The sequence below is a fragment of the Notamacropus eugenii genome, chromosome 1, assembly GCF_028372415.1.
Source record: "Notamacropus eugenii isolate mMacEug1 chromosome 1, mMacEug1.pri_v2, whole genome shotgun sequence".
In the NCBI taxonomy this organism is placed as follows: domain Eukaryota; kingdom Metazoa; phylum Chordata; class Mammalia; order Diprotodontia; family Macropodidae; genus Notamacropus; species Notamacropus eugenii.
The window spans coordinates 181,976,457-182,002,996 of record NC_092872.1 but is presented as its reverse complement, the minus strand read 5'-3'; the positions used below and the strand labels follow the sequence as shown (position 1 = coordinate 182,002,996).

The window sequence follows — 26,540 nt, the reverse complement described above, 5'->3', positions numbered from 1 at the left end:
CTTTAGGGAAGCAGGATTCTTCCTCTCAATTATTCTTCCACTCTCATTGGCTTTGGGGTGGGGCCAAAAGTGGCCTGACCTGTTTGGAACTGGGATGAAACTAGGAAAGGTGAGAATTTGAGTGGGGGAGAATCCTGTCTCATTGTCTAGTGGGGCAGACTTGTCAGGAATACTCGATTTGAGTCAAGACCTGCATTTGAATCTTTGCTACCTTTGTGATATACTTTCATCACCTGCAAAATGGGGTTGGGCGGATCAGAAGTGAATTTGGATTGATAATCTCTAATGCCCTTCTAGTTCTGAATCCTGTCATAGGCTCAGAAATGTGAACCATTGGGGAGATAATTCCAAATTCCTGCAGTGTGGATCAACAATCATGTTATGCCCAACTGGCTCCATCCTGGCTTCTCAGTCAGTAACTTTCCCTTATTGATCCACTTCTTTGTGGGGAGGGTAGCATTGGAACTCACAGTAGCTAGGAACTAGTAGTACACAGGAGGCTCTCTGGTCATTCCCTTCTGATCATTAACTAAGACTGAAAGTGTGCTATTCAAATAGATGGTGGGGAAAGAGAAGGAAGGAAAAGCTGGGGTTATTCATACTTGGTATTTGTGGCTGCTGCTTAAGTCCAAATCTAGGGGTCCCCTAAAAAGGGAATATCATCATCTTTCCTTCCCTTTAATTGCCTAAAGACTTGGAAATTCCACAAAGGACATTGTAAAAGAGTGGGAGTAAAAATTCTCTAGCATTTTGTGGTATAGTGAAAATAGCACCACATTTGAACTCAGAGGGGCTGCAGCTTTGACTACCTTGTATGACACTGAGCAGATCTCTTAACCGCTCTGGGCTCCTCACCTGTAAATGAGGGGTTTGAATTAGGGGATTTCTATGATCCAGTGAGCTGACTGATGGAAGGAAGTCAGTGTTTTCAATGGGAATTCTCTAGGCTAGGGAAAAAAATCCTTTTCCAAGGATTCTCTTGCTCCCCAATTCTACAAGGAGCCTCCCATCCACCTCAGTTCACAGCGATTTCTCTGTCTTCTGATCTCCTACAGCTCTTAGTGTCTATGTTACTCACTGGACACAGTTTTATTCTTTGTTCTCCTTTCTTCTAGTGTTTGAACTCAACTAGATTGTGACCTCCCTGAGGGCAGAGGTCAGATCTTTGCCTTCTGTCTCTCTCCCTATGTACTAGAACAGGGCTGGGAACATTGCTAGCACTCTCTAAGTTGTTCCAAAATGAAAGAAAAAATGAATAAATAAATAAATAAAATGAATGGAAAAAATAGATGGATACTTTTTAAAGCTGAAGGAAATGACATAACTTTTGATTGGCTACTCGAACCATGATCTGGACCAGGTCCTGCATCTCTGCCCTGTAGCACTGAATCACTGGGCTCTATGAGTGGAGCATCATTGTGGTTTCTTTTGTGGGAAAGAGGAATTTGGGTCACTATTGGACCTGGTGTCAGGAAGATCTTTCAGCTCCAATATCACTGTAGGCACTTAATATCTGTTTGACTGTGATAAAGTCCCTTAACTTCTCTCAGACTCAGTTTCCTCATCCATAAAATGGAGATAACAATAGAACCTACCTCTCAGGGTTGTAATCAAGATCAAATGAGATGACATATGCAAAATGCTTTGAAAATGTTGAAATGCTATATGTGTTCAGTATTATGATCATTATGTTTTTCCTGCTATGATAAAGGGTAGTGTAAGTATCCTAGGAAGTGAATAGATTCAGAGAGGGCACAGTGCAGACTGGATGAGGATCACTGAGACTACTTCACTGACCAATGGGGAGTGACTCCAACAGGTGGTGGGGACAGTGCCAACTGCAGCAGTCTCTACGTAAGTCTCAAGAGTGATACCCTTTCATGAAAATCACAGTTCCCCCTGTCATTCGTGCAACTCTTTATGCTTTCAAAGGGCTCTCACATCATCTTGTTGGATCCTTTTAATATTCTGATTATCCTTATTTGACAGATGAGATTGATCAAGGCTCAGAGAAGGGACTTGATTTGCCCAAGGTCACACAGCATCACATAGGCCAGACAGACCCAGGACTAGGACTCCTTGTGCGGGACTCTTTTTATCCTACCAGATAGAAATGACCTCTCCTCAGAGTGAGAGAGGCTCAAGTGTTGTGTTAGGAGAGTAGGCGTGTGTAATGAGGCTGGCTGGGATGCATTAAGAGGGAGGCTACAGGAATCAGCGACCTTAGTTCCGTTTGCTGTGTGACTTGTAAGACTTCCAAGATTTCTGGTGGAAACTTTTTCAGGCTGTGAGGAGGTCTCTCCTTTGGGGATTACACCATCCTTTCAGTTTCTGTTTTCTTCCCTTTCTTTCGCTGATCACATTGGACTGTCAGTCACGAACTGTGCCATGTTTAATTTGCAATATATCCCAGGGGCTTCCCCACCCTATCAGCTGTTCTGAAAAGCTAAAACTGAATAAAGCCTCCCCAACCCCAGCCTTTCCTGTCACATCAGCTGTCTTTGCTAGGGCTCTTCAGTTCAGGTTGTTAAGTTTGACAGTATCCAAGGTGTGTAACTTCTCTCCTAGCCCCTTGCTCCCTCTTGCTCTGTGGTATTCAGAGTCACTTTGTAGCAATGGGGATTATGGGCAGAGATCCACTAGAATTATGAGTTTATTTTACATGGAATCCTCCACATTCTGGCTCCTAATCTGGGGATTTGTAAGAACAGGTGAGGAGTGGGAGCAGAGGCCCTGATCTGTTGGGGATATCTTTATTGTGATCTGTGGGTGCTCCTATCCCCAACTGATACTTAGTAATGGGATTGGGATGTTTTGTGGGTGCTGGGTTTGAAAAGCAAGGATTCTTATGGGGTTAACTCCATTCAACAGACATTATGCACCTACTCTGTGGAGGGCATTGTTAAGTGATAATTTTACAAAGTCGAAAAACAATACAGTCCTCACCTTTGAGTGTTTTACAGTATAACAAGGGGGTAAGGCATGTCTACAAGAAAGTGTTGAGAGTGTCCCTTACAAAGGGCTTTCAGAACTTTAAGAAGGGACTGGATTCATTCATCTCTGGAAGTCTTTATGGGGAAGGGGTATGGTAGTTCATTCCAGCATAGCAAGACATTGAATGTAGAAGAGGGTAGGTGAGAATGAAGGTCCATAAGTGGGCTGATTTGGCAGGAATCTAGAGTGTATGAAGGGAAGGAATAAACATTTATAATGGAGTTTATATTTATATATCTTCAAATATAGCTTATATTTATAATAGTGTATCTAGTGCCTACTGTGGGGCAGCTAGGGGGGCTTGGAGCCAGGAAGACTCATCTTCATGAATTCTAATCTGATCTCAGATACCTACTAGCTATGTGACCTTGAGCAAGTCACTTGACCTTGTTTGCCTCAATTCTTCATCAGTAAAATGAGCTGAAGAAGAAAATGGCAAACCACTCCAGTACGTCTTTCAAGAAAACCCCACATGGGGTCATGGGGTCATGAAGAGTCTGACATGAGTGAACAACATGGTGCATACTAGGTTTCTGGCACTATGCTAAGGGTTTTATAAATATCATCTCATTTGATCCTCACAACAACCCTGAGAAGTAGGTACCATGGTTAATCCAGTTTCACAGTTGAGGAAACTGAAGCAATCGGGGGTCAAATGATTTGCTCAGGGTCACATTGCTAGTAAATGTCTGAGATCAGATTTGAACACAAGTTTCTCTAAATCCAATCCCATTACTCAATCTATTGTACTACCACTTCTCAAGGGAAGTAGTTTGAACAAAACTGGAAAAGTAAATTGAAGCCAGATTGCTGGGAGTGTAGAAGGGGCAAGTTGAATGCTTGAATATACTTTATTCCAGAGACTATTGAAAGTTTTTGAGCAGTGGACCAATGTGTAAGAATAGTATGTTAGTAGCAGTAAGCCAACAGTGGTATCAAGAATGGATTGCCAAAGAGAGAGGGTGAAGGTTGAAAGATGATTTAGGAGACCTTTAGAATAATGCAAAGGAGAGTCTCATCTAGGGTTTTGGCAGTTGGGAATGGAAAGGAGAGGCATGCAAGATTTTTTTTGAAAATTAAATCAACAAGGACCTGACACCTGCTTAGAAACTCAAACATGTTTGTAGGCAAGGGGGAAAGAGCCAGTGGAGAGAGAGTGAAGGTACATGAGAGAGACTTGACATAGAGGAAGGTCACTTTGTTCTCTGAGATCCAGAAGAAGAAGGAAAAGGATGGATGAGGATTTGAAGAGGTCTAAGAGGAGAGCCTTGATCTTATCATGAAAGCAAGAAATGAAGTTTTCTGCTGAGAGTAGTAATGAAAGTGTGGACTTTGGGGCTTAAGGGAGGTTTAGAGCAACTAACATGCAGAATGACATAGAAAACCAAATTTCTTTTTGGCTCAATCTGTGGAAATTCTTGGTACTGATGCAGATCAGAAACTTCTGTGGGATTTAATAGTCTTAGAGAGTTGTCCAGAGTACCAAAAATTGACGTGACTAGCCCATGGTCACTCAGGGGTGGCAGAATCAGAGTCAAGACTTGAACCCATATCCTTCTGACCAAAATCTAGCATTCTATCTCCTGTGCCAAAAGCAGTAGGAAATAAACGAAAGGATTACCTTGCAGCAGTGAGAGCCTGTTAAGATTAGATAGTATAAATTTGTAGTGAACTCTGTCAGCAAAGTTCTGCGATTTCCTCCAGCTGTGTTTGGTAGTTCAGCTGAGTTCAATTCAACAAACGTTGATTAAGAGCTTAAAACTGTGTCCAGGAGTGGAACATGTGGATAAGCCAGGACTAGAATGGGAAAAAATCAAGTAATCCCATGTGGTAATTATCTGGGCTTGCTTGCCCTCAATTTGGAGTTTCTGTACCAGCAGCAAGGGTGAGGAATATTTTGGGGAGTTCCTCTTGTGAGGTGGATGACGAAAAACCTCTCGAAAGTCATATAATAATAAATCTAGTAAGAGCTGTGTTCTTTTCACTCCCCTACTCAAATAATTTCACTGCCTTCCTGTTTATTAGAAGATTAAAGAGTTAGCACTTTTTAGCCTGATGGTATTTAAGACTTCCATAATTTAGCCTCAGTCTACCATTCTGATTTTATTTTCCATCACTCATTAGATTTTAAGTTCCTTGAGGACGGGGTATGTGTCCAATGTATTTTTGTACTCTCAGCACCTAGCACGCATTTTATCCTTACAACATTTTACAGATGAGAAAACTGATGACAGAGAGACTAAATGATTTGCCTGGAGTCAGTCACACAGCTAGTGAAGCGTCTGAAATCATATTTGAACAGGAAAGTTCTTTATCCTATTCCAACACTTTTCTATTTTCAGCAACTTAGGTGTTGCTAAAAATAGCAATTACCAGTTATTAGGTAAGAATACTTCTTGACTGAATCAATAAATCCTAATTAAGTGGGAATAAGTCCTGCAAACCACCTTGAATTAATCAGAGCCATTGTGTGAGAGAATTGGTCATGTCTTGGGAAATTTATATAAAAGAAAGGCACTACTATCTCCAAGCCAGATAGATTGCCAGCATCTGGTAGAAGAGAGGAAAGAGTGGGGCCGTAGGGAGCTGAGCCAAAACCAGGGACTAGAATCTCCAGGGCAACCCGCCAAAGGACAAAGAAAAGGTAGGACTCAGGTGGGCAGAGGAGGGAGATATAGAGTAGGGCCATGCTCCACCTCTCCAGGTATCTCAGCTCTATGGGCATCTCAGAGCCAAAGATCTTGGCTAATGCCACCTGTGTGGCCTCTTCTCAAGGACAGAAGGAAGTCTCAAGAAACGGTCTCTTTCCTTAACTTCCTCTCTCAGTCCCTCTCTAGCCAAAGACATCATAATATAATCTGCTCTTTTTCTACCTAAATGTTTTGCCTCACCCACAGAGGTCAGGGGTTAACTATAAAAGAAGGAGATATAAATGTAATTTAGGCAGAGAGCCTAACCTCTGCCTAAATGTTAGGAATTTTCCTAACTGGGAGCTTGAAGCAGTTGTGACTGAAATAATAATTTTTTTCATCTAAAGTAAACTACTTAAAATCTCAGAAGAGGGAACCACATGGATCTAACTAGGTTTAAAATGAGGCTAATGATTTATAAGAGGGTGCTATACTTCAACCATTCCCTTCTCTTGGAATGCCTTCCCCTCCTTTTCAGCTTTGTGGTTCCTACTCATCTCCCTCTGTTTTAATTAATTAAATTATGTTTATTAAAGTTCCTACTATGGGGCCTTCCCTAATCCCTAGTGTCTAAACTAATCCCAGATGCTATACCTCACTCATTGTCTGTGTTATGAATTTGGAACTTTCCACAGACTGCCTGGAATTGTGAATTAACTTGTCATGTAGTTATAACAAAAATAATAATAATACTAACACTTAGATGCACTTTGTATACCTTCTTTCATCTGATCCTCAAAGTGAACCAGTGAGGCAGATCCAGCATCATTTTGTAGTAGAAAGAACATTTGATTTGGAGTCAGAACACTTCACTTCGAGTTCTAGTTCTGCAAGTGAACTAGTTGTGCCAGTTTGAGCAAGTCCCTTAAACTCTCTGGGCCACTGTTTCTGTATCTGTAAAATGGAATGAGGATGCTCCACAGGGTTATAATGAGGAAAGTATTTTATAGGCCTTAAAGCACTATGTGAATACGAATTTAAGTGGCTTGGTGCATAGAACACTGGGCTACTTGGAGTTAGGAAGACCTGAGTTCAAATGTGGCCTCAGACACTTACTAGCTGTGAGTCCCTGGGCAAGTCATCTAACCTTTGTTCACCTTAATCCACTGAAAAAAGGACATGGCAAATCACCCCAGTATCTTTGCCAAGAAAACCCCATGGTCAGTATTGGCATGCTATCATCCACATGCTCATAAAGAGTTGGGACACAACTGAACAAGAACAACGTATGTAAATTCTTAATATTTTCATTAACCTTCCTGAGTGGGAGCAGGCTTACCTCAGCAAGGGTTAAAACTGGATTTCTTACTCCAAATTTTGGCTTCAGATTTGGAGGAGCGCACCAGACCTGCTCAGCTTGTGCCTAAGTGTTCCCTCATGCTGAGAGCTCTTGCCAAGGGCCCTGGCCTTGGTTCTTTGCTGCCTTCCTGCCTGCTCCCTGGCCCTGAATGCCCCAATGTAGCTTAGAGGAAACTTCATCACTCTTCATTCCCTTGGGGACATAGTTCGTGCTCTGACCCTCCCCTGCAGAGAAGAGTGATCCCTCTGAAGACCAGGTAGAGGAGCCTAAAGATGAAGTCTGTAGGATGACCAGCCCTCAACAGATATGCGAAGTTGATGAAAAGTTTACCTTGGCTCCTTCCCAGTGTCCACTCAGCCCGTTATCTTTAGACTTGTTCTCAGCTAGCTTTTGTAGGTGATAATGGACCTGATAAATTGACTCTTACATCCTTTTCTTAATGACTGCTGATAGCTTTACCTATTCAGACTATGTGCATTTGAAAGTGGAATCTGGGAGTTTTAAGACCCAAAAGTCTGACTATAATGGTAGACTTTTAGCTAGTGATGGTTGGTAGAGAACAGGGTCTTTCTGCCTTCCATCTTATCTCATTACATAGTGTAGTTTACCTGGACTCACTATATTGGACTCAGTAATGAGAATTAAGCTGGCCTGGTCCTCAGACAACAGTCTATTGCAGGTAGGAGCACTGGGCCTAGAGAAAAGAAAACCCGAATTCAAATCCAGCCTCAGACATTTGTTGGTTGTGTGACCCTGGGCATGCCTTTGCCTGCCTCAGTTTCCTCTTCTGTAAAACAAGGATAATAACATACCTCCCTCCCAGGGTTGTTGTGATGATCAAGTAAGATAATATTTGTGAAGGGCTTCAGATCGTCTTTGACACATACTAAATGCTATATAAATGTTAGCTATCATTATTCTTATGGGTCCATGCTCAAAACCTTTCTAGCTGAGCTGGATTCAGAAGGGCTTGAGTTCAGCCTTTGAAAGCCCAAAGGCACCTTCACCCCATGATGAGGCATCAGAGTAGGATTTAAGTGGAGGAAAATTTTACATATACATATGTATTTATATGTATATGCTCACACATGTATATACATATATATGTGTGTCTATGTATATGTATTTATACATGCATATATGTGTGTATATGTATATAATATATATGCTGATATTATTATTAGAAGTAGTAGTGGTAATAAAGCTCAAAAGAGGCCTTGGGGACTCTGCAAGGATGAAGCCAAACCTACTCCTTGCACAGCCTTTGGAAACCCGCTCCTATTCCTGGAAGTCACCTGAGCCATTTCTGAGCAAGTATGTCTGTTTTGTTTTCATTTTTTGTTTTGGAGTATTGAAATGAAAGTATGGGTGGGCATCAGGAGCTTGAAAGTCTTGTCTTTGAATCCCTCCTGTGCCATTTGTAAGCAAATCTTGCACAAATCATTCTACTTCCTTTGGTCTCATTTTCATTTGTAAAATGAGGAGGTTGATCTATGATCATAGGACAGAACCACAAGCTTAGAGATAGAAGGGACAATCAGGGTTCATCTCTTCCACTTTATCCCCCCCTTTTATTTGATATTTCCCCCCAATTACATGTAAAAACAATTTTAACATTCTTTTTTTTTCAAATTTTGAGTTCCAAATTCTCTCTCCCTTCCCCCTCATTGAGAAGACAAGCAATTTGACACGTTATATGTGTAGTCATGTGAAACACATTTCCTTGTAAGTCATTCTGTGAAAGAAAATACAGATAAAAAAACAAGAAAAATAAAGTAAGTAAGGAAAAAGTATCTTTGATATGAATTTTGGCTCTAGCAGTTCTTTCTCTGGAAATGGACTACACCTTTCATTCTAAGTCCTCCAGAATTGTCTTGGACCATTGTATTGCTGAGAATAGCTAAGTTATTTGTAGTAGATCATCATATAATATTGCTGTTACTATGTACAATGGTCTTCTGGTTCTGCTCATTTCATTTTGCATCAGTTCATATTTTTCTGAGAGCATCTTGTTCATCATTTCTTACAATACAGTTTATAAACAACTTGTTCAACCATTCCCCAATTGATGGGCATCCTTTCAATTTCCAATGCTTTGGCACTAAAAGAGCTGTTATAATTACTTTTGTACACATAGGTCCTTTTCCTTTTTGTTTTATATTTCCATTCCATCTCTTCCACTTTAGTTCTCTTGCTCCTCCAGATTCTTGTTTTATGACAACTTGTTTCTAATGAGGGCTTTACCATCAGTTTAAGATGCTACCATATTATGAAATGCATCTGATTAAAAAAAAAACCTCTTAATAAATGACTGAATTTTCTTGTTTTAATAGCAAATCTCTTCTGTTTTTACCTCAAAGTTCTTTCTGAAAATAATGCCCTTTCCACCTAAATTGAACCCTCCCTTTTAATGGAGAGACAGGGTTTTAAGCAAAAACAGCTGATACAGTGACCTCATCTCACAATATATAAAACATTCTTTTCTAGTAGTCCCTTGCCTCTCTTTCAAGAGGAAGAATGTCTATTTTATCATCTGTTCTCTGGAGCCATTATTAGTTTTTCAGGGCTAAAAGTTTGGATTCCTTTTAGAAAATCCAATTTTAAGAGAGGAAGGAAAAAGAAAAACCTAGAAGTCTTTGTGTCTGATGAGTATCCCTGAGTTGGGTGTGAAGGGTGGGGGAGGGGTAAGTAGGGTTGTTTTTTTCCACTGTCCTCCTCCCTCATCCCCCTAGAAAGAATGATTGGGGTTACAACTATTTAGTCATCCCTCTCCATGGTAAAGGCCTCAGCATTTGATCCTTGAATGGTCATAGAGATGGAGATTCCTGGGTTTCCTGAGGAGCTGGGACAGAGTAATTTGGGGCAAGAGACTGAGAAGAGAAGGTTGACACCTGGCTTCCTTCAAGTCCCAGTTAAAATCTCACCTTCTCTCCAAAGTCTTTCCAGATCTCCCTTAATTCTAGAGCCCTTTCTCAGTTGATTGTTTTCGATTTGTTGTTGTTGAGTTGTTAAGTTGTGTCCAACTCTTTGTGACCCCTTTGGTGTTTGCCTCACAAAGACACTGGAGTGGTTTGCCTTTTCTTTCTTCTCCTCATTTACAGATGAGGAAAGTGAAAGCAAGCAGATTTAAGTGACTTGTTCAGGGTCACCCAGCTAGTAAGTGTTGGAGGTCAGATTTGAACTCATGAAGATGAGTCTCCCTGGTCCTAACCTAGTGCTCTATTTACTGTATCACCTACCTGCACTTTACCCTGTATATGTCTTGTTGTGTATAGTTGTTTTCATGTTGTTTCCTCCATGGGACTGAGTTTCCTAGAGAATAAGAACAGTCTTGTTGACTTACTTTGGATCTCTAGTGCTTAGCACATAGTAGGTGTTTAATAAATGTTTATTGACTCTTCTCTGTCTTGGAGGACAGAAAAGGTTACTGACTTTTAGGCCACACACGTGTTCAGGCTGGGTTTCCAGCTGATATGTCCCAACTTTGTTTGCTACTGAGAAAGGGAGTCAGGAGGAAGGAATCACTCAGCTTCCCCAGCCTTTGCCAGCCAGGCTCTCCTCACTGTGGTTTATTCTATCTCCCATGCTTATATCCACCCTTTAGATAAATAGTTCAAAGTTAAACATGGTAAGCTTTTTGATGTGGTTGAAAAAGGCTGTATTAGCCAAACACCTTTCTCTCCAAGAATAGCTCTGGGAATCTGGATCACGGCCTGCCGTGGGTACAGCTTGAGCCAGGGTCTTTCAGGAGAGACTGAATTTATCTTCCTGGTGGAATATAGAGTAGTAAAATTATTCAATAGCTTCCGCTTTCACCTACCCCCTCCTTCCTGAGCCAAACCTGGATCTGACTCCACCCTTCCCTCCCCCTCCATTCCCATCCAATCTGTTATTAATGATAGGAAAATTACTTTTTACTGGCCTTTCACAACCAAACCTCTTCTAATCATTTATATTTATGATGATGATAGTCTACTGGATTAGGAGTTTGAAAACCTGGATTCGAAAGCTTGTCTTTACTCCTTACTTCCTTTGTGACCTTAGGCAGATTACTCTCTCAAAGGCTGACTCACATGACCTCTGATTTGCTTTCCAGCTCTAAATCTTATGATGTTTCCATTTTGATATCAAATGAGATGGTGTGTCATAGAGTATTTTGCAAAAGCTTAGTGTTATAGCTAACATTTACTGTTGTTCAGTTGTGTCCAACTCTTCATGACACCTTCTTGACAAGGGTACTGGAGTGGTTTGCCAGTTTCCTTCTCCAATTCATTTTACAGATGAGGAAACTGAGGAAAACAGGGTTAAATAACTGGCTCAGGGTCACACAGCTGGTAAGATTGAGTTTTCTGATTCCAAGCTGAGTGCTTTATCCACTGTACCACCTAGCTGCAACCTTTGTTAGCCCTTAGCTTTTACAATATTTCATCTGACTTCGGGATTTGGGGGAGGGGTGCCTTGTCTAGGGAATTCTTGCTATGGAAACTCCCTCTGTCTCTGCTGATTGGCAATTTGGATATAACTTAAAATCTTAGTGTTTCCTGGGGGGCACTAAAGAAGTTAATTGACTTCCCCATGGTCACATAGGTATAGAACATGTGGGAAGGAAGACTTATATGAGGCGTACTTAATCCTTTTTTGTGTCATGGACCTGTTTGGCAGTTTGCTAATGTCTATGGAACTCTTCTTACAATAATGTTTTTTAAAATCATAAACTGAAATACAGAGGAATTTAGGAAACCAATTACTGTGAAATACAGTGGTTGTACTAAAGGTATGTGTGTTCGTCCTTCGTTGCAGAAGAAGACCATGGCATCAGAGAAATAATGACATGACTTGCACTTCACTTTGTTTTGAGTGAGAGAGGGCTGTGCAGGTCACCAGCCTCACTTCTCCTTTAGAGCTCTCTGAATCCAGCAATCAGATATTCATCAGGATGACTGGAGATGACCCAGGATGAGGCAGTTGGGTTTAAGTGACTTGCCCAAGGTCACACAGCTAGTGGATGTCAGGTGTCTGAGGTGAAATTTGAACTCAGGTCCTCCTGACTCCTGCACTGGTGCTCTATCCACTGCACCACCTAGCTGTCCCCAAAACAAACAAATAAGTTCATAAGCCCTAGGTCAGGGGAGGGGAACCTGCAGCTTTGAGGCCACATGTGGCCCTCTAGGTCCTCAAGAGAGGTTTCCCACCCCTGCCCTAGGTTAAGAACCCCTGACTTAAACCCAGGTCTTCCTGGGCAAGGCAGGCCTTCTAGCCACTACTGCCTCAATCTTATCCCTGTTTTACCCATGAAGAAACAGAGGCTTAGCCCAATGAAATGACTAACGTAATCACAGAAGTGGTTAACAGCAGAGCCAATAGTAAGCCCCTCACCATCAAATTCTTAATTCAGTACTCTTCACCACAATACATTCTGCTTTTCTTGAATGTCAACTGTCCCTTGAAGCCGAGATCTGTTAACTACCAACCTGACTCCCTATTGGGAAAATGTTACCCCAGATGTCCTGGCCCTTTGCTTCTCTGCCTTTGTCCATTTTGTGGGGGCAGAGATTCTGGAAACAGGCAACTCTGACCAGACTGACACGCTGTTTCCTAAAGTAAACCCAGCTGGGCAATCTTTATTTTGTTTGCATGTTCACTGGGGCCTGAGAGATTTGATTTCTTTGAAAGATGACCTCTTGGTGCAGAGAAAATGTTGCCCCAGCAGCTGGTTAGAAATATTTCCTCTTCCAACCCTGCTGGCTGGCTGGTGGAGATGAAGGGTAAAGCAGACCCAAACATTTGGATCTCTGTTGTTTTAGAAGTGTCAGTGGGATTAGGTGATGCTAGCTTTTGGCAATGACTTTCAAGCTCAGCCAGACTTTGTCCATGAAGCTGGAGCAGGAGGGAGATGGGTAGGTCATCTAGGGGTCTGACTCAGCCCCATATAGAGGAGTGCTTCCAACCTAATCCAGACTAACAAATACTGATTAAGCATATATCACACCGCACGGGTACTGTGCTAAAGCTAAGATCCTTGCCCTCAAGGATCTTATAGGTTACTTTTTACAACATGTAAAAAGATAAACAGGTACATGATTGATTGAGGTAGGAGAGAGCCCTAACCACTGTGGGTTGGGGGCCTCGGGAAAGGCTTTCCATAAGAGATAGCATGTGAGCTGTGCCTTGACAGAAGCTAAGGGATCCAAAGAGGAGACAGGGAAGTAGTGCATTCTAGGCATGACAGTAGGAGATGGAGAGTTGAGTTCAGATAATAGCCAGTTAGGCTAGGATGGCACCAGCAGTGTGTGAAGATCAGTTTTCAATAAACCAGGGAGGGAAGGTGGGGTGGAGCCAGAACTGTGGGCTGGTGCATGTTTCTTGTCCTCATGGTAGTCTAGACTTCATCTGTGGTGTATTGGGTGATAGAGAGGGCAGGCTTTTTTTAGAGGCCATAGAAGGAATGTTAAGAAATAGAACAGGGTAACCAAGAAACCACCCTTTCCTCTTTTCTGAGGAAAACCCAGAATCCATCCTTTTTTTCGTTAAGACAGGTAGACTCCTTCCTTCTAACAAATGCTTTAATTTTAAAGGAATGATTCGACCTAAGGTCTAATAGCACTGAGTGGTCTAATACTTTATTTCCTGTGCGGATCATGGGCAGGTCACTCAACCTCCTCTGAGCCTCAGTTTTCTTATTTGTGAAATGTGGGGTTAGACTAGATGCCTTTGAGGTCACTTTTCCTCTAGCTCTGTGATTCTTTTTCTGAGCATGACTGAGACAAAGAGAAATCAGAATTCTCCCTTACTCTCCTTATGTCTTTTCTGTCTTTATTATTCTTTATTTGCTGGGAAGGGGTTGGGGAGTGGGCTGAAGCCCTGCCCCTCATTCGAGGAGAGAAATTGCTCCGATTCGAGGAATTGCTTCATGTTGGAACTGTTCCTGGACTAGTCTGATCTTCAGCAAGTCACCTCTCCTACCCTATAACCCAGGCAGGGTTGGGAAACTGCCCCTGGGGTAGACCATAGACCTGCTTCCCTTTGCATGGGACATCTCAGTGTCCACTGCCATACTCTGACTACTAACAGAGAATCCGAGACACAAGACTTGTAAAACTATAGGAAACCTTGAGATCTGAGAAGTCATGGGATGGCTCATATTTAGGGAACCTTAGGAAACTCATATTTAGGCAAACAGCCTTATATGAAGCAAATTCTACCTTGCTCTCCATTCCTACTGGAGTTCCAAAGGTTCTCTCTTTTAGGTAGCTTTTGAAATCACCTGTGCTGAAAAGAGATTGACAAGGTATTTTGTGTGAATACACATGGTCATGCTCTCCTGGCTTCCGTTTCTTTCTGGTTCAACCAATTTGTTTCAAGAAAGATTTATTAAACTCTGTTCAAGTTAAATTTCATGTGTGTTTTCTTAGTTTAAATAGCACTGCATTGTTAAAAAAAACAAAAACCCAACAAAAAGATAGAATGTTTTCCCATATCCTGGAGACTCTTCCCCTTGGTGAGTCTTTCCCCAGAAAAACAGTGAAGCTCTTGGGTAGGAAGCTGGGAAAGGGGAGGAGGGAGGGCTCACTGAAGCGGTGGCAATGAATTGGATTTGGCTTTGTGATTAAACTAACATGTGGGCCTGTTTCCGCAGAGTGGTTCTGTTAGGTGGGTGGTCTGTCTGATGTGTCAGGTGGGATGTTCCTCTCTTCTCAGATTGCAGAAGATACAGCATGCCTTGCCCCAATATGGCTTAGAAAAGACAACAAGCCCAAAGAGGTCCAATTTGTGTTGCCAGGGCACCTTCAAGTTAGCCATTCAATTTTGCAAAGTCCGAAAGATGGTGGCATGACGAGGCTTGCTTGATCCCAGCTCTGACAATGGAGGGGCTTCTCTCCAGAAGCTTTCAGTGTGAACTCTCTGGGAACTCTCCCTCCCCCCAATATGCACACAGACACCCCTCAACCACCCCCATTCACACACACAAGCCAACCTCCTGCCCTCTTAGCTGTAGTGTTTGGTTTGCTAATTCACTGTGAAATGAGGGATTTGAGAAATAGCTCATCCTTTTGCAGCCCAGAGGTTTAATAAGGGCTGTTTGGGATCAGTGGGGAGGAAGAAAAAGGTAAGAACTCATCCAAGTTCCTTCTCCTAAGACTCTGTCGTCTTGTCTTTTGCTTTATAGATGCAACTTCTGGATAAGTTCCCCATTGAAGGTGGTCAGAAGGATCCCAAGCAAAGAATCATCCCCTTCCTCCCAGGTAACATTGGACTTTCCTGGGTGCTCAGAAACAAAAAGCACTTTTAGGAACAGTCCCTTTTGTCAGCTTTCAGGCACCTGGATGCTGTTTTGGGGCTACCATGTTTCAATCTTAACTTTGCCTGAAAATTACTGTGTAGTATTAAGGGACTTCGGTCAGATTATCTGTGGACTTTTGTTTCTCCATCTATGAGGAGAAATGACAAAATTCTCTATACATTAGCTTTTGCATGCTCTGTTTTTCTAGCCTAGGCCAATTTACTCCTTCTCATACAGCCTGGTGGCTTCTTCTTGCAGGGCTCACCATATTGGTGCATGATTTAATCAACTGGCTTTAACTCCATTACAGCTCCACTTTCTGAACTCAAACAACCCACCAACCTTAGCCTACCTAGAAGCACTATAGACATACACCACTATGCCTGGCAGGAAAATGGTTTTTTAGATGTGTAAAATAAAATACATAAGATTACCAAGAAAACCAATTATAATGAATTCAGTTATCAACATAGAAAAAAGAAAAAGTCAAGTTCATGCATCTCAGGTTGCTCATTGTTTTACAGATACTACCAAGGCATTGGGCAACAGAGTAACTTTTCTACGGTTATAAAGGTCACAAATAGCAAAGCTGTGACTCATACACACAGGACCTCTAAAGCTGAATCCATGATCTTTGGCACCCCCCCAAGCTAGGACTGAACAAGAATATCCCCCTCCTGCATTCCCTACATGTGGTCATCAAACATTTACTCAAAGGCCTTGAGTCAATGGGAAACCATTATCTTCACAGGCAGCCATTCCACTTTTAGACCGCTGCACATGTTAGGAAGTTATTCCTCAAATTAAGCCTGAACACCCCACTTTGTAATTTCCAGTCACTATTCTTTCTTCCCACTTGGGCCAAGAAGAACAAGTCTATTGCCTCTTTCCACAAGACAACCCTTTAAATATTTGAAGATGTCTCTCGTGACTCCATGAAGTATTCTCTTCTCCAAACTAAGCATACCTGATTCCTTTGACTGATCTCATGTACTATCATCTCAAGACCCTTCAGCATCTTGGTTGCCTTTCTCTGGATACTTTCTGGATTTTTTAATTTCAACAAACATTTATTAAGTGTGTATCAAAGGTGCAATGCACTGGATTTTACCAATGTCTTATCTAAAATGTAGCACCTACAGCCAAATACAGTACTAAAGAGGTGGTCCGACCAGGACAGATTACAGTGGGGACTATCAGCTCCCTAGTTCTGAACACTATTCCTCCTTTAATGCAACCTAAGATTGCATTAGCTTTTTTGGCAGCTTGTGATCCATTAAGCCCCTCAGATCTTTTTCAGACAAACGGATGTTTACCCATGCTCCTCCCTTACATGTCCTTAAGGTCTTCATTTTATTGCCCAGAACTTTGTCACCTTGAGTATGCTTACCAGACTTTTTCTGACCTACCATTTGTGCCCATGGGAATCAACAGGAGGGGGTGGTAGTCATCTGGTAGGCCAAGTCTTAGGAGGCTTGGATACATGCCCCAGCAAGATAGCCAGCCTCTTTGAACCTCTTATCAGATTGGCAGGTATCTTATCATCTATCAGATTGGCAAACTTATCATAGCTGACTCAGTACCTGTTATCAGGGAATTACCACCTACTATTACCTTCCTCTTCTTCCTTTGAGCCTTGCCTCCTTAACAGCCCCTAGGGGACCATGTTATTATTCCTTTAGAAAGTCCAGCTCCTTCCTCTTCACGAAGACTCTCATATGGATTGTTTAGCATGAAGTGCTCAGGATTCCTTTCTTCTTCTCTTTCTCCTTCCCTCATTTTTTTCATCTTCAGACTCCTGACTTAGGTCAGTATTACTGACTTGCCCAGGCACTGGGAATACAGAGGAAGATAAAAAGCAGTCAGTCCCTGCTCTCACAGTGCCTACAGTCAAATGGGGGAGGCAACATGGCAACAGCTGTGTACAGGTGAGATATATTCAGGATAAAATGGAAATAATCCAAAGAGGGAAGGCACTAGTATTGAGGATGACTGGGAAATACTTCTTACAGAAGGTGCAATTTTAACTAAGAGCTGAAGGAAACCAGGAAGTTAAGAGGCAGAGGTGAAGGAGCAGAGAATTCCAGGCATGATGGACAGCCAGAGATAATGCCCAGAGCTGGAGATAGTGTGTCTAGTGTGAGGAACAACAAGGAAGCCGGTGTCACTGGACTGCAGAATTGTTGTTTGTTCTCCTTTTGCCCTTGAAGAGGATTGATGCCATCATGAGGGGGATTTCTTGACTTGCTCCTGAACTGGATGTAAGTGAGACAGAGCTGGGCAAAGTTGTCAGCCTCACTCTCTCCTCCAGTGGAGGGGGTAGGGTGAATGGTGCACAAAGATTGGAAAGATAGGAAGGGGCCAGGTTATCGAGAACTTCTCTTGGCTCTAGGCATTTTCTCTATCTGTCCCTTATACCTTTAACACTCTCCCTTCTCCTCTGCATGGGTACTAACATCCCTGACTTCCTTTAAGTCCCAACTAAAATCCTACCTTCTACAGCCTTCCCCAATTCCAATGCTTTCCTTCTTTTAATTAGTTCATATTTATCCTATACATAGCATGCTCTCTATACATTTGTTTGTAGGTTGTCTTTTCCATTAGAATCCAAGCTTTTTTAGGGAAGGGACTGTTTTTGTCCCTTTTTGTATCCCCAGTGCTTAGCACCATTCCTGGCATGTGGTAGGTTTTTAATAAATATTTCTTGAATGAGTGAACGTTCTCTCACAGAATCTGAACCATGGATACAGACAAATGCCCTACTCTATTCATTTATTGAAGAAATGTTTACTGGGTACCTAACATATCTAGACCCATGCGAGGGCTTTGAAATTATAATGAATTATTATGTCCTGATAGTATTATTATAACAGTCTAATAATTGACTATCTTCAGTATCTTTGCCAAGAAAACTCTAAGTGAGATTGTGAAGTCACATGAATGGCTATACAACAAATGTAATAGTATAATTATTATAATATGTAATACTACAATAACAGCCAGTCCTCCTAGTGTTTTAAGGTTTACAAAGTACTTTTCTTTGGTTTTCTCATTTGATCTTACAACAACCCTGTTAGCAAGGATGATAACACTGTATAGCTTGTCTCCAAGATTTACAGAGCACTTGGAATGAGACACTGTCCTTGGCTTCTTTGTAGACTAGATGAAGAGATAATGAACAGCACATAAGTTCCACAGGTTAACTAAGTGAAATTTCTCATGGAAGGAGCTGAAGTTCTAATTTGGATAAGAGTTATCTCTCTCCTAAGTATCATGGACTTAGAGAGGGAAAGGACCTTGGTGAACACTGAGATCCAATCCGATCCAGATAAGCAAACCAAAGGCCAGAATAGTTGAGTAACTTGCCCAAGGTCACACAGTAAAGGGAAATCTGATATTCCAACCCAGGTCCTCTGGTCCCCGATTCATCATTATTTCCCCTGTGCCATGATACTGAGCAATTGGTTTTTATTTTGAAGGGAAATGCTGTGCATATTATTTGTTTGAACAGCATCTAATAATTCAGAAAGAAAGACCCAAGGAATTTCTCCTAGCTATCATCTTTTCCTATGTTCAGTCCATGGATGAACTTTGCTTTACATACAATAATAGATGTGAGCCTGAAAAATTGTATATGAATCCTTTTTTTTTTTTTTGCAGGGCAAATCATACCATATTTTAAATGTACTACAGCAGCTCACTATTTAAAGGAAAGCTTTGATAACTTTGATATCTAAAGTAAATATCTCCCTAATTTGTCTGTTATTTAGATTTTCCTATACTATGTTTGCTCATATTTATTCAAATTTATTCTTTTTAGATTTATTCTGCATATACTTTCATATATACTTGTTTCCCCCATTAGAATATAAATTCCTAGACAGCAAGGATTTTTTTCGTTCTTTGTATCCTGGAATAATAAACTCTTATTGACTGATTAATTATTATTATCAATTAAATATTAATAATTCTCCCATTTTGTAATTCTCCCAGTGCTTAGTACATGGCTTGGCACATAGTTGGTGCTTAACCAATACCAGGGTATGTGTCTTAGGAGCTTTGTAATTTTGTAGGTGGAGTGATCCCAGGGTTACCTATGGAAGAAATAGAACCATTGTTAATTGAAAGGATCTCCAGAAGCTTCTGGGCTTTCTGAGGCAGGCACTGAAGAGTGAGGGGGTGCTGAGCAGCCAGTAAACTGTGGCTATCATTCTCTTTGTTTATGTGAAATTTTCTGCCTTGTTTCCAAAGACTATTGTGGAAAATCCATCTCCTGTTCCATGCAATAGGACCAGAGTGGATTTCCTGTCTCCTCTGAGTTTGAAGGCAAGACGAGGCTCTCTAGGAGGAAATGGTCCTTCCAGAGTGTAGCTGACTATGGAACCACCAATGTAAAAAACAAATGACTGTCTGGGAACAGACAGAGTACCTGAACTTCAGTCATAATTACCAAGTTATCTTCCCCAAAGCCCTTGGGAGGTCTCCTGGCTGTTTGCAGGAGGCTGACTCACAGCTAATTCTCATCTGCCTGTCAATGAGACCAGGCTTCCATGTGTTTATTGATTTTTCACAGGACCCCGTACAGGGGACTTCTGGTGAGAAAACTCCCTCTATCAATGCGGATTGGCAAAAGCTCAGTGAAAAGATGAAGATTGATCCTGTATCACTTTCTTATTGATCCTAGTTACAATTAATTGCTTTTCTGTAACTTATTTTAGAGAATTACCTGGGGGTATTGATTTGCTCTGGGTAGCAACAGCCACTCCCCCATGCTGCTTCTCCATTAACCAGCCTCAAAAGAAAGGCAGAGATAATATGACTGATAGTGAGAAATAGAGTTATAAATGTGCCTTGGCTGAAGAGGAGTGGAAAAAAAAATTTATTTTAAGGAGAAAAGTCAACTTTTAATCCTGGTCCAGGTAGGTGTTGTCAGACACAAAGCCTGTGAAGTTGGTCATAGGTGGAAAGGAGAGGTGTCCTTTGACAAAGAGCTCATGTTGAAGGTGTTCATCAGCGTCTTTCCAGTTTGACATGCTCTCAAATAATGAGTGAAACTGTGACTTGTGAAACGTAAACACACTTTCCATTGCCTTCCTCTCCTGACCCTCCTTGGGACCAGATCCGGCGTTTGTTTTCTCCTGAGCCAAGGCCAGTTAAAGGGATTTCTTTAAATAGCCTTTATCCAGAGTGTAGTATAGGGCATAGTAGTAGCTTGGTGGTGGCATTTCTCATGATCTCTGGGTTTTCCAGACAATAGGTGCTTCCATCAGGTAAGGGAAAAGCTCCTTGAGATGCTGGAGTCTGTGACTTACTGATCTGTAAAAACAGCAGAGTGGTGGAGTGTTTCCTTGGAATGACAGGAGAAGGGGGAGGGGAAGCCCAGTCATCTTGTGATTCTTGTATTTAAAAAGAAGTGAGCAAGATTAGAGGCCAGAAGAGCAGTCTGTGCTGGTCAAGCCACCCCTCTCCCTTGGCCCCCTTGGTATATAAGTTGGGGTTTCTATCACTGTAATTATGGCCTTTTTTTTCTTCTTCCCCCGGAATAATTCTCCCAGTCTATAATCTGGGGTAGGTGGTACCCAGAGTGTGCCAACAGCAGTGGGCAATGACTTCCCACTTTGTTTCTCTGATGATGTCAGGCAGGAGAACATTGGCTGGCATTCTAAAAAGTGCCTCAGAGCTTGGTCGATGTGTCTGCTGAGACGGGCTGGGCAAGCAGAGGGTATGTGTGTAGGGGTGGGGGAGGAGAGGTTCGTCACTGCAGAGCTGCTAACCAAGCATTGATATAGGGAAGCAAATGGACAGGATTTGAAAGAGGAAGCCTTGCTTGGTTAAAGGGTCAGCTGATCAAATGGACCTGCTTGGCCTCCAGATTGACCTTTTCCCCAACAGAGGAAGGCAGGCAGGGTGGATTTTCTCCTGCATGTCCAGGGACCTTTAGGGGTTACCCTGTACATAGGCAAGTGGCCCTCTTGTTAGGCCTATTGGCCCTCTGAGCTTGAACCTCCCACACTTACAGAATCCATGCCAGAATCAGGTCTGTTTGGGACCCCAGCCCTGGAAATAAGCCATAGGAGAAAAGGCTCAGGGGAGATATTGTGAGCCTTGAAATGTGATAAGTTAAGTTGCTAACCAGTGGGGAGCTCATTTCCTGAACAATTAATTACCAAAGACCTGATGAGGTGGAAAAAGGGGCAGTCCGGGAGGGAGATGATTAAAGCTGGACCTGACTGCATAAATGTTTACCTTTTTAAAAAAAATTTTGAACAATGTCATGTCCACCCACTTCCTAAACTTTTAACTTCAGAGCTGTCAGGCCTCTTTGGAAATAATGAGGCTTAGTTTAGCTGGAAGTTAGTCACATGGAACAGATTGCTTGTGTCAGAGGACGTTTTTTCATTTTTAAAGGTAATGTTTAATCCCTCTAATGCATACTCATGCTATACCACCTCTGCTCCCATTCTTCCTAAATCCTTTCTTATTTTCCTTAGAAGAAATTGCATTATATGATCATATCTTGTTGGGTCAAAATACTGGAGGCTGACTTTTTGAGTCATTCAGACTCCTGTAATTAAGCATGGACTAAGCTGGGTAGGAATTAGAGAAGCCCTCCATGCATAACAAGTAGTATTTTATTTTGTCTCATTTAGGTCAGTCTGCATAATTTTATTCCCAGACTAAGACCTGGGGTCAGGAGACTTGGGTCCTAGACCTTTCTTCGTTTCTGTAACTGACTGTATGATCTTGGAAAAGTCAGATCCCCTCAGTGGATCATTTTTCTTTTCTTTAAAATGGATCATAGGGGTTTCTTCCAAGTTCTTGATACAAAGTGAGGGTAAACTTGAACAGGTGGAGTATGGTAGCGTGCTAAGTGGTTCTGGGAGACTTTTTGGCCTTCCTGAAAAATATCTCTCCCAGTTGCTTACTGAAGCCCAAATCCCTTCAATTACCCATTTAAAACCTCTCATCCCACAGGGAGAGATAAGGTGAATTTTCACATTTAGTTATCAGCAAGTAAGGGTAGATGCTAGATGCTTGTCCTAAGAACAGGTTTGGAGAGAGCTAAAGAACCTTGGATGCCTAGATGGGGGAAGGGAGAAGACATGAGGCACAAGACAGGGAAGATGTCTGTATTTCACAATTTTATTACTTGTTCTGGCCCTAAAAGAGGCAGACAGAGTCAGTCCTCCTTTAGCCTCCATACCAGAGATGAAGATGTGAGTGATGATAGCCTCCCTCTTTCTCCTTCTTCAGGTCTCTCAAGCCGTTAGTGCATATAGAAGATGTCCTGTGGCCTTGTTAACCCAAGGGCCTGGTGTGTATGTGTGTATACTTATGTGTACACACATATACACATATACATATATACATAAGCATATATATATATGTATATATATATATATATATATATACATATAATGTATGGAAGAGTGAGAAGAGACTGAGAACTAATGAATAAGGAACACTGTTCCAGATTCCCAACCTTCCTCTTTCCACAGCCTGTGAGGTGCTTTGTATATCATGTCAATGTCCTGTACTGTATCCTAGAATATAGAAAAATGGCCATTCCCCCAGACTTCTCATCTCCCTTTCTAAATGGGGTTCATGGCCACCATCCCAGGGGGATGGAAAAAGTTGTCTGTGAGCAGATGTGGCCTCTTAACTCTTATCTCCCTGGGAGTAGGGTCTGAGTTGGCACTGTAGGTTAATCTGAGGCCCTGCAAACCAAACTGAACTGAAGCACCATTCATGGAGGGTATGGCCAGCTTCTGGCAATCACAGATTAATCTTGTGTTCAGAAAATAACCCATTTCAGACTCTTTCCCACCTTCACTGCCCCAGGAATAGTGAAGGATTTAGTTTCCCTTTAAAATGCAAAAGGATGCCAAAGTGGACTGGCACCATACTCAGCAGCAGCCCAGAACATCTCTCGGCTTAAAAGTGATGTCTGTGCGTTTGAATGGTGTATTCAGAAAATGAAGGAGGCCTCTCTGGTTAGGACAGAGTTGGACAGAGGATTAAAACCTCTCCGATGTCTCTGGATCTAGAGGAGAGATGGGAGGGCTGGAGGGACACAGAGTGGCCTCAGGATTTGTGTCAGATGCAGGTCAGCACACAAAGGACCAAGAAGAAAGTTGGGTAAATCTTGGGAAGAATTTCTAAAATCAGAAGACTTCGGGCAGAGTCACTAAGGGAAATGATAGTCTTTTTTTTTTTTTGTAAATTGGGAAAGAGTTGAAGAATTAGTTCTTAATATAATCTGGAAGAGGGAAAGATACTTAAGAGCTGATAATAAAAATCATGGGTAATGTTAGTTACTACCAAAAAAAGAGGGAGTGATTGAGAGAGAACATCAGTGACTCTCACCCCATATATCAATTTTGTCATTTCTACATAAATCTTCATAAGAATGATCTACAGATGTATCAGCGATCAAAATATGAGAAGGATATGACATTTGCAAATTTTGGTCCACAGCAGACCACATCATCATAATCACACAACTGACTAAAAAGTCCAGAGAATTGACTGTTCCACTGTGTTTATTTCTTGTTGCCCACTGAAAAAAAAATGCAGCACCATCTGATTCGGTAAAGCAGTGTATAATCTTAAAGGTTCTATTCCAACAAATTGTTGTCCACCCACATATATTAAGACCCTACCTATAAGGTTCCTTGGTGGATGAACTACATATATAATTTCATTCAGCAATCCTCTACTTATTAACACGAAGCAAAAGATAAATCAGGGAGCTGGGCAGCTGTTCAGTACAGAATCCAAATGGAAGAGTAATTCCTAATAGAAAATAATAAATAAAAATTAAAAACATAGCCAGCCTTTAGGTAACACTAAAGTGCTATGATAGATTTGCAAAGACCTTTACACATATCTCATTTAATCCTGACAACAACCCTGTAAGGAGGTGCTATTATTCTCCCTGTTTTATAGATGAGGAACTGAGATACAGAGACATTAAATGTCTTTAGCTTTGGTTCTGAAACTAGGAAGTATCTGAAGCAGGATTTGAACTCAGGTCTTCTTGACTCCAAAGCCAATGCTCTATTTCCTATTCCACATGACTGGCTAAATATAGATGGTGAGGTCCTCCAATACTCCTGTTTATAGATGCTATACAATCCTAAATACACCAAACCCTGAAACAAAACAGAGCCTCCTAAATAATATTTCCAACTACTTAAAAGAGTCTAGTGTAATAATTCACACAGCAAAGCCAAATGGAAGAAGAATGTCTACTGTTACAACTTTGGCATGAAGTTGAATGGATAGCCCATTGAGCTGCATCAATACCCTTAATTTTGTACAGACTTGCTGATAGGGAATGTACTGGACCCAGAATTGGATTCAGTAGAAGAAAGGGAGGAGGATGAATTACACTTGAAGTGCAAGAAAGTATTTCAACATCTGTGTAATTAGAAACAAGCTCTATTATAATTGAGTCATACTGTCCTTTCTCTAGTGATTCTGAATTCTGGTGGGGCCTCTTTTAACAAAAACACAGATGTGTGGGAACAGGAGAAGTAAGGAGATGATACAGCCCAGGCACTCTGTGAACATTGGTTATACACAGAGACTCGCAAACACACATAGAGCTGACGTCCAGCCCTCCTGATTTTGGTAGCCGTTGATAGAGGACACGCAGATAAGCAGTGAATGACTTGTGGTATGTGATTGTATCTGGCTTCTTCCCCCACATGGACCCTGTGGATAAGACTACAAGCAACTTTACCTCTTTCTTGCCTGTGACAGTCTTGAGACTAGTCAAAGGATACCTTTTTCTGTGTAGACTTGCTTTTATGACAGTTTTACATATCAAAGATAAGGAAGGAAAACAAAATTGAGAGGGGTAAATGACCAGTAATTTGGTTGGCAGAAGAACTCTCTCCTAACTGGAAAAAAAATGGTCATAGGGTTTTGTCCATATCGAAGGTAAAATTGCATAGCTCATTGTATCCTTTTTTAATTTTAGATCTGGAATAGGAAAACAAATCAAGACTTTCTTGAGTTAACCAGGCCATTCTTTCTTAAGAAGGGGTCTGTTTAGCTAGATGAGTCAAGACTGGTTAGTAATACAAAGTCCTATCAATAATGTAGTTACTATAGTAAAGCACACACACGCGTGCGTGCGCACACACACACACACACACACACACACACACACACACTACTATGTCTTGTTGGTAGGTGGTAGGCAGAGTCTGTTGAGGGTACCACCATCCTTCCAGTCCTCTAGGCTAATAAGCTCAAAGTCATCCTTGACTCCTTACTCTCTCATCTAATCATTCGCTCAGTTTTGTCACTTTTACCTTTACCCCATCTCCCATCTATTTGGCCCCTGCTCTCCACCCCACTGCCTTATTTCAGCCTTTCATCACCTCTTGCCTGGAATGTTGCACTGGCTTCCTAACTGGGCTTCTGGCTTCCAGTCTTTCCTCTCCAGTGCATCCTCCACATAACTGCCAGAATAATAATCCTAAAGCAGAAATCTCACCAGGTCATTCCCCTCCTCAAGAAACGTCAATAGTTCCCCCTCAGCTCTAAGATAAAACACAAACCCCTCTGTTTGGCATTTGTAATGCCCTTCACAATTTGACTCCAGCCTACCTTTCCCGGCTTTTTTATATGTGATTTCCCTTCACATACTCCACATTGATGTAAAGTCTGTCTGCTTCCTGTGGCCCAGATTTGACATTCCCACTCTTATCTCTAGGGGAGCCTTTGTCAAGGCTGTCCTGCTGTAATGTTAATGAGATTTAGGTCTTCCCCACCTATTAATATGCCTTAGGTGAGCCCATTCTGGGAGGCTTGTTTTGTAGGAAGGCCCACACCTTTTATTAATTACTAATGAGGCACTAGGTCATGAGGGTCCTGCCCTCTGGCTCTGAAAAGTGTATATATACTCTCAAGTGAGGTTTTGCTTTGGGAGCTTACTCTTTGGAAGAAGGTCCATGTGCCAGATGAAATTCTGGGTAGCTGTTGAGGGGCGCCTCCTACCCCTACCCCTACCCCTGCTTTGAAAAAGACGTTGGTGCTTCTATCTGGTCAGACAGTTGGGAGCCCTGTCTGTTGGTTTTTATTTCTCTGCTTGTATTTTCTTTGCTGGTGAATGTGATTAAAGAAGATGTTGACCCCTCAAAAGTTGCTTTCCTTTTAGAAAAGCAGACCTAAGAACCTGTTTTAGCAGGCCATCCTGGATGTGCCAGGGTGCTTGCTGCTACACCTACCAACAATGCACTTCCTCATCTCTTCTCTTTCT

General features: G+C 41.8%; 1 protein-coding gene across 3 annotated transcripts in view; it reads left to right on the top strand.

Moving 5' to 3' along the window:
- The window catches only part of SH3PXD2A (SH3 and PX domains 2A), a 351,604-nt gene that overhangs the window by 102,207 nt on the left and 222,857 nt on the right, over positions 1 to 26,540 (top strand). For all 3 annotated transcript variants that reach the window (XM_072621444.1, XM_072621442.1, XM_072621441.1), the window contains exon 3: positions 15,152 to 15,227. In XM_072621444.1, the coding sequence (XP_072477545.1) occupies positions 15,152 to 15,227 (76 nt within the window). The remainder of the gene's footprint in view (positions 1 to 15,151; positions 15,228 to 26,540) is intronic.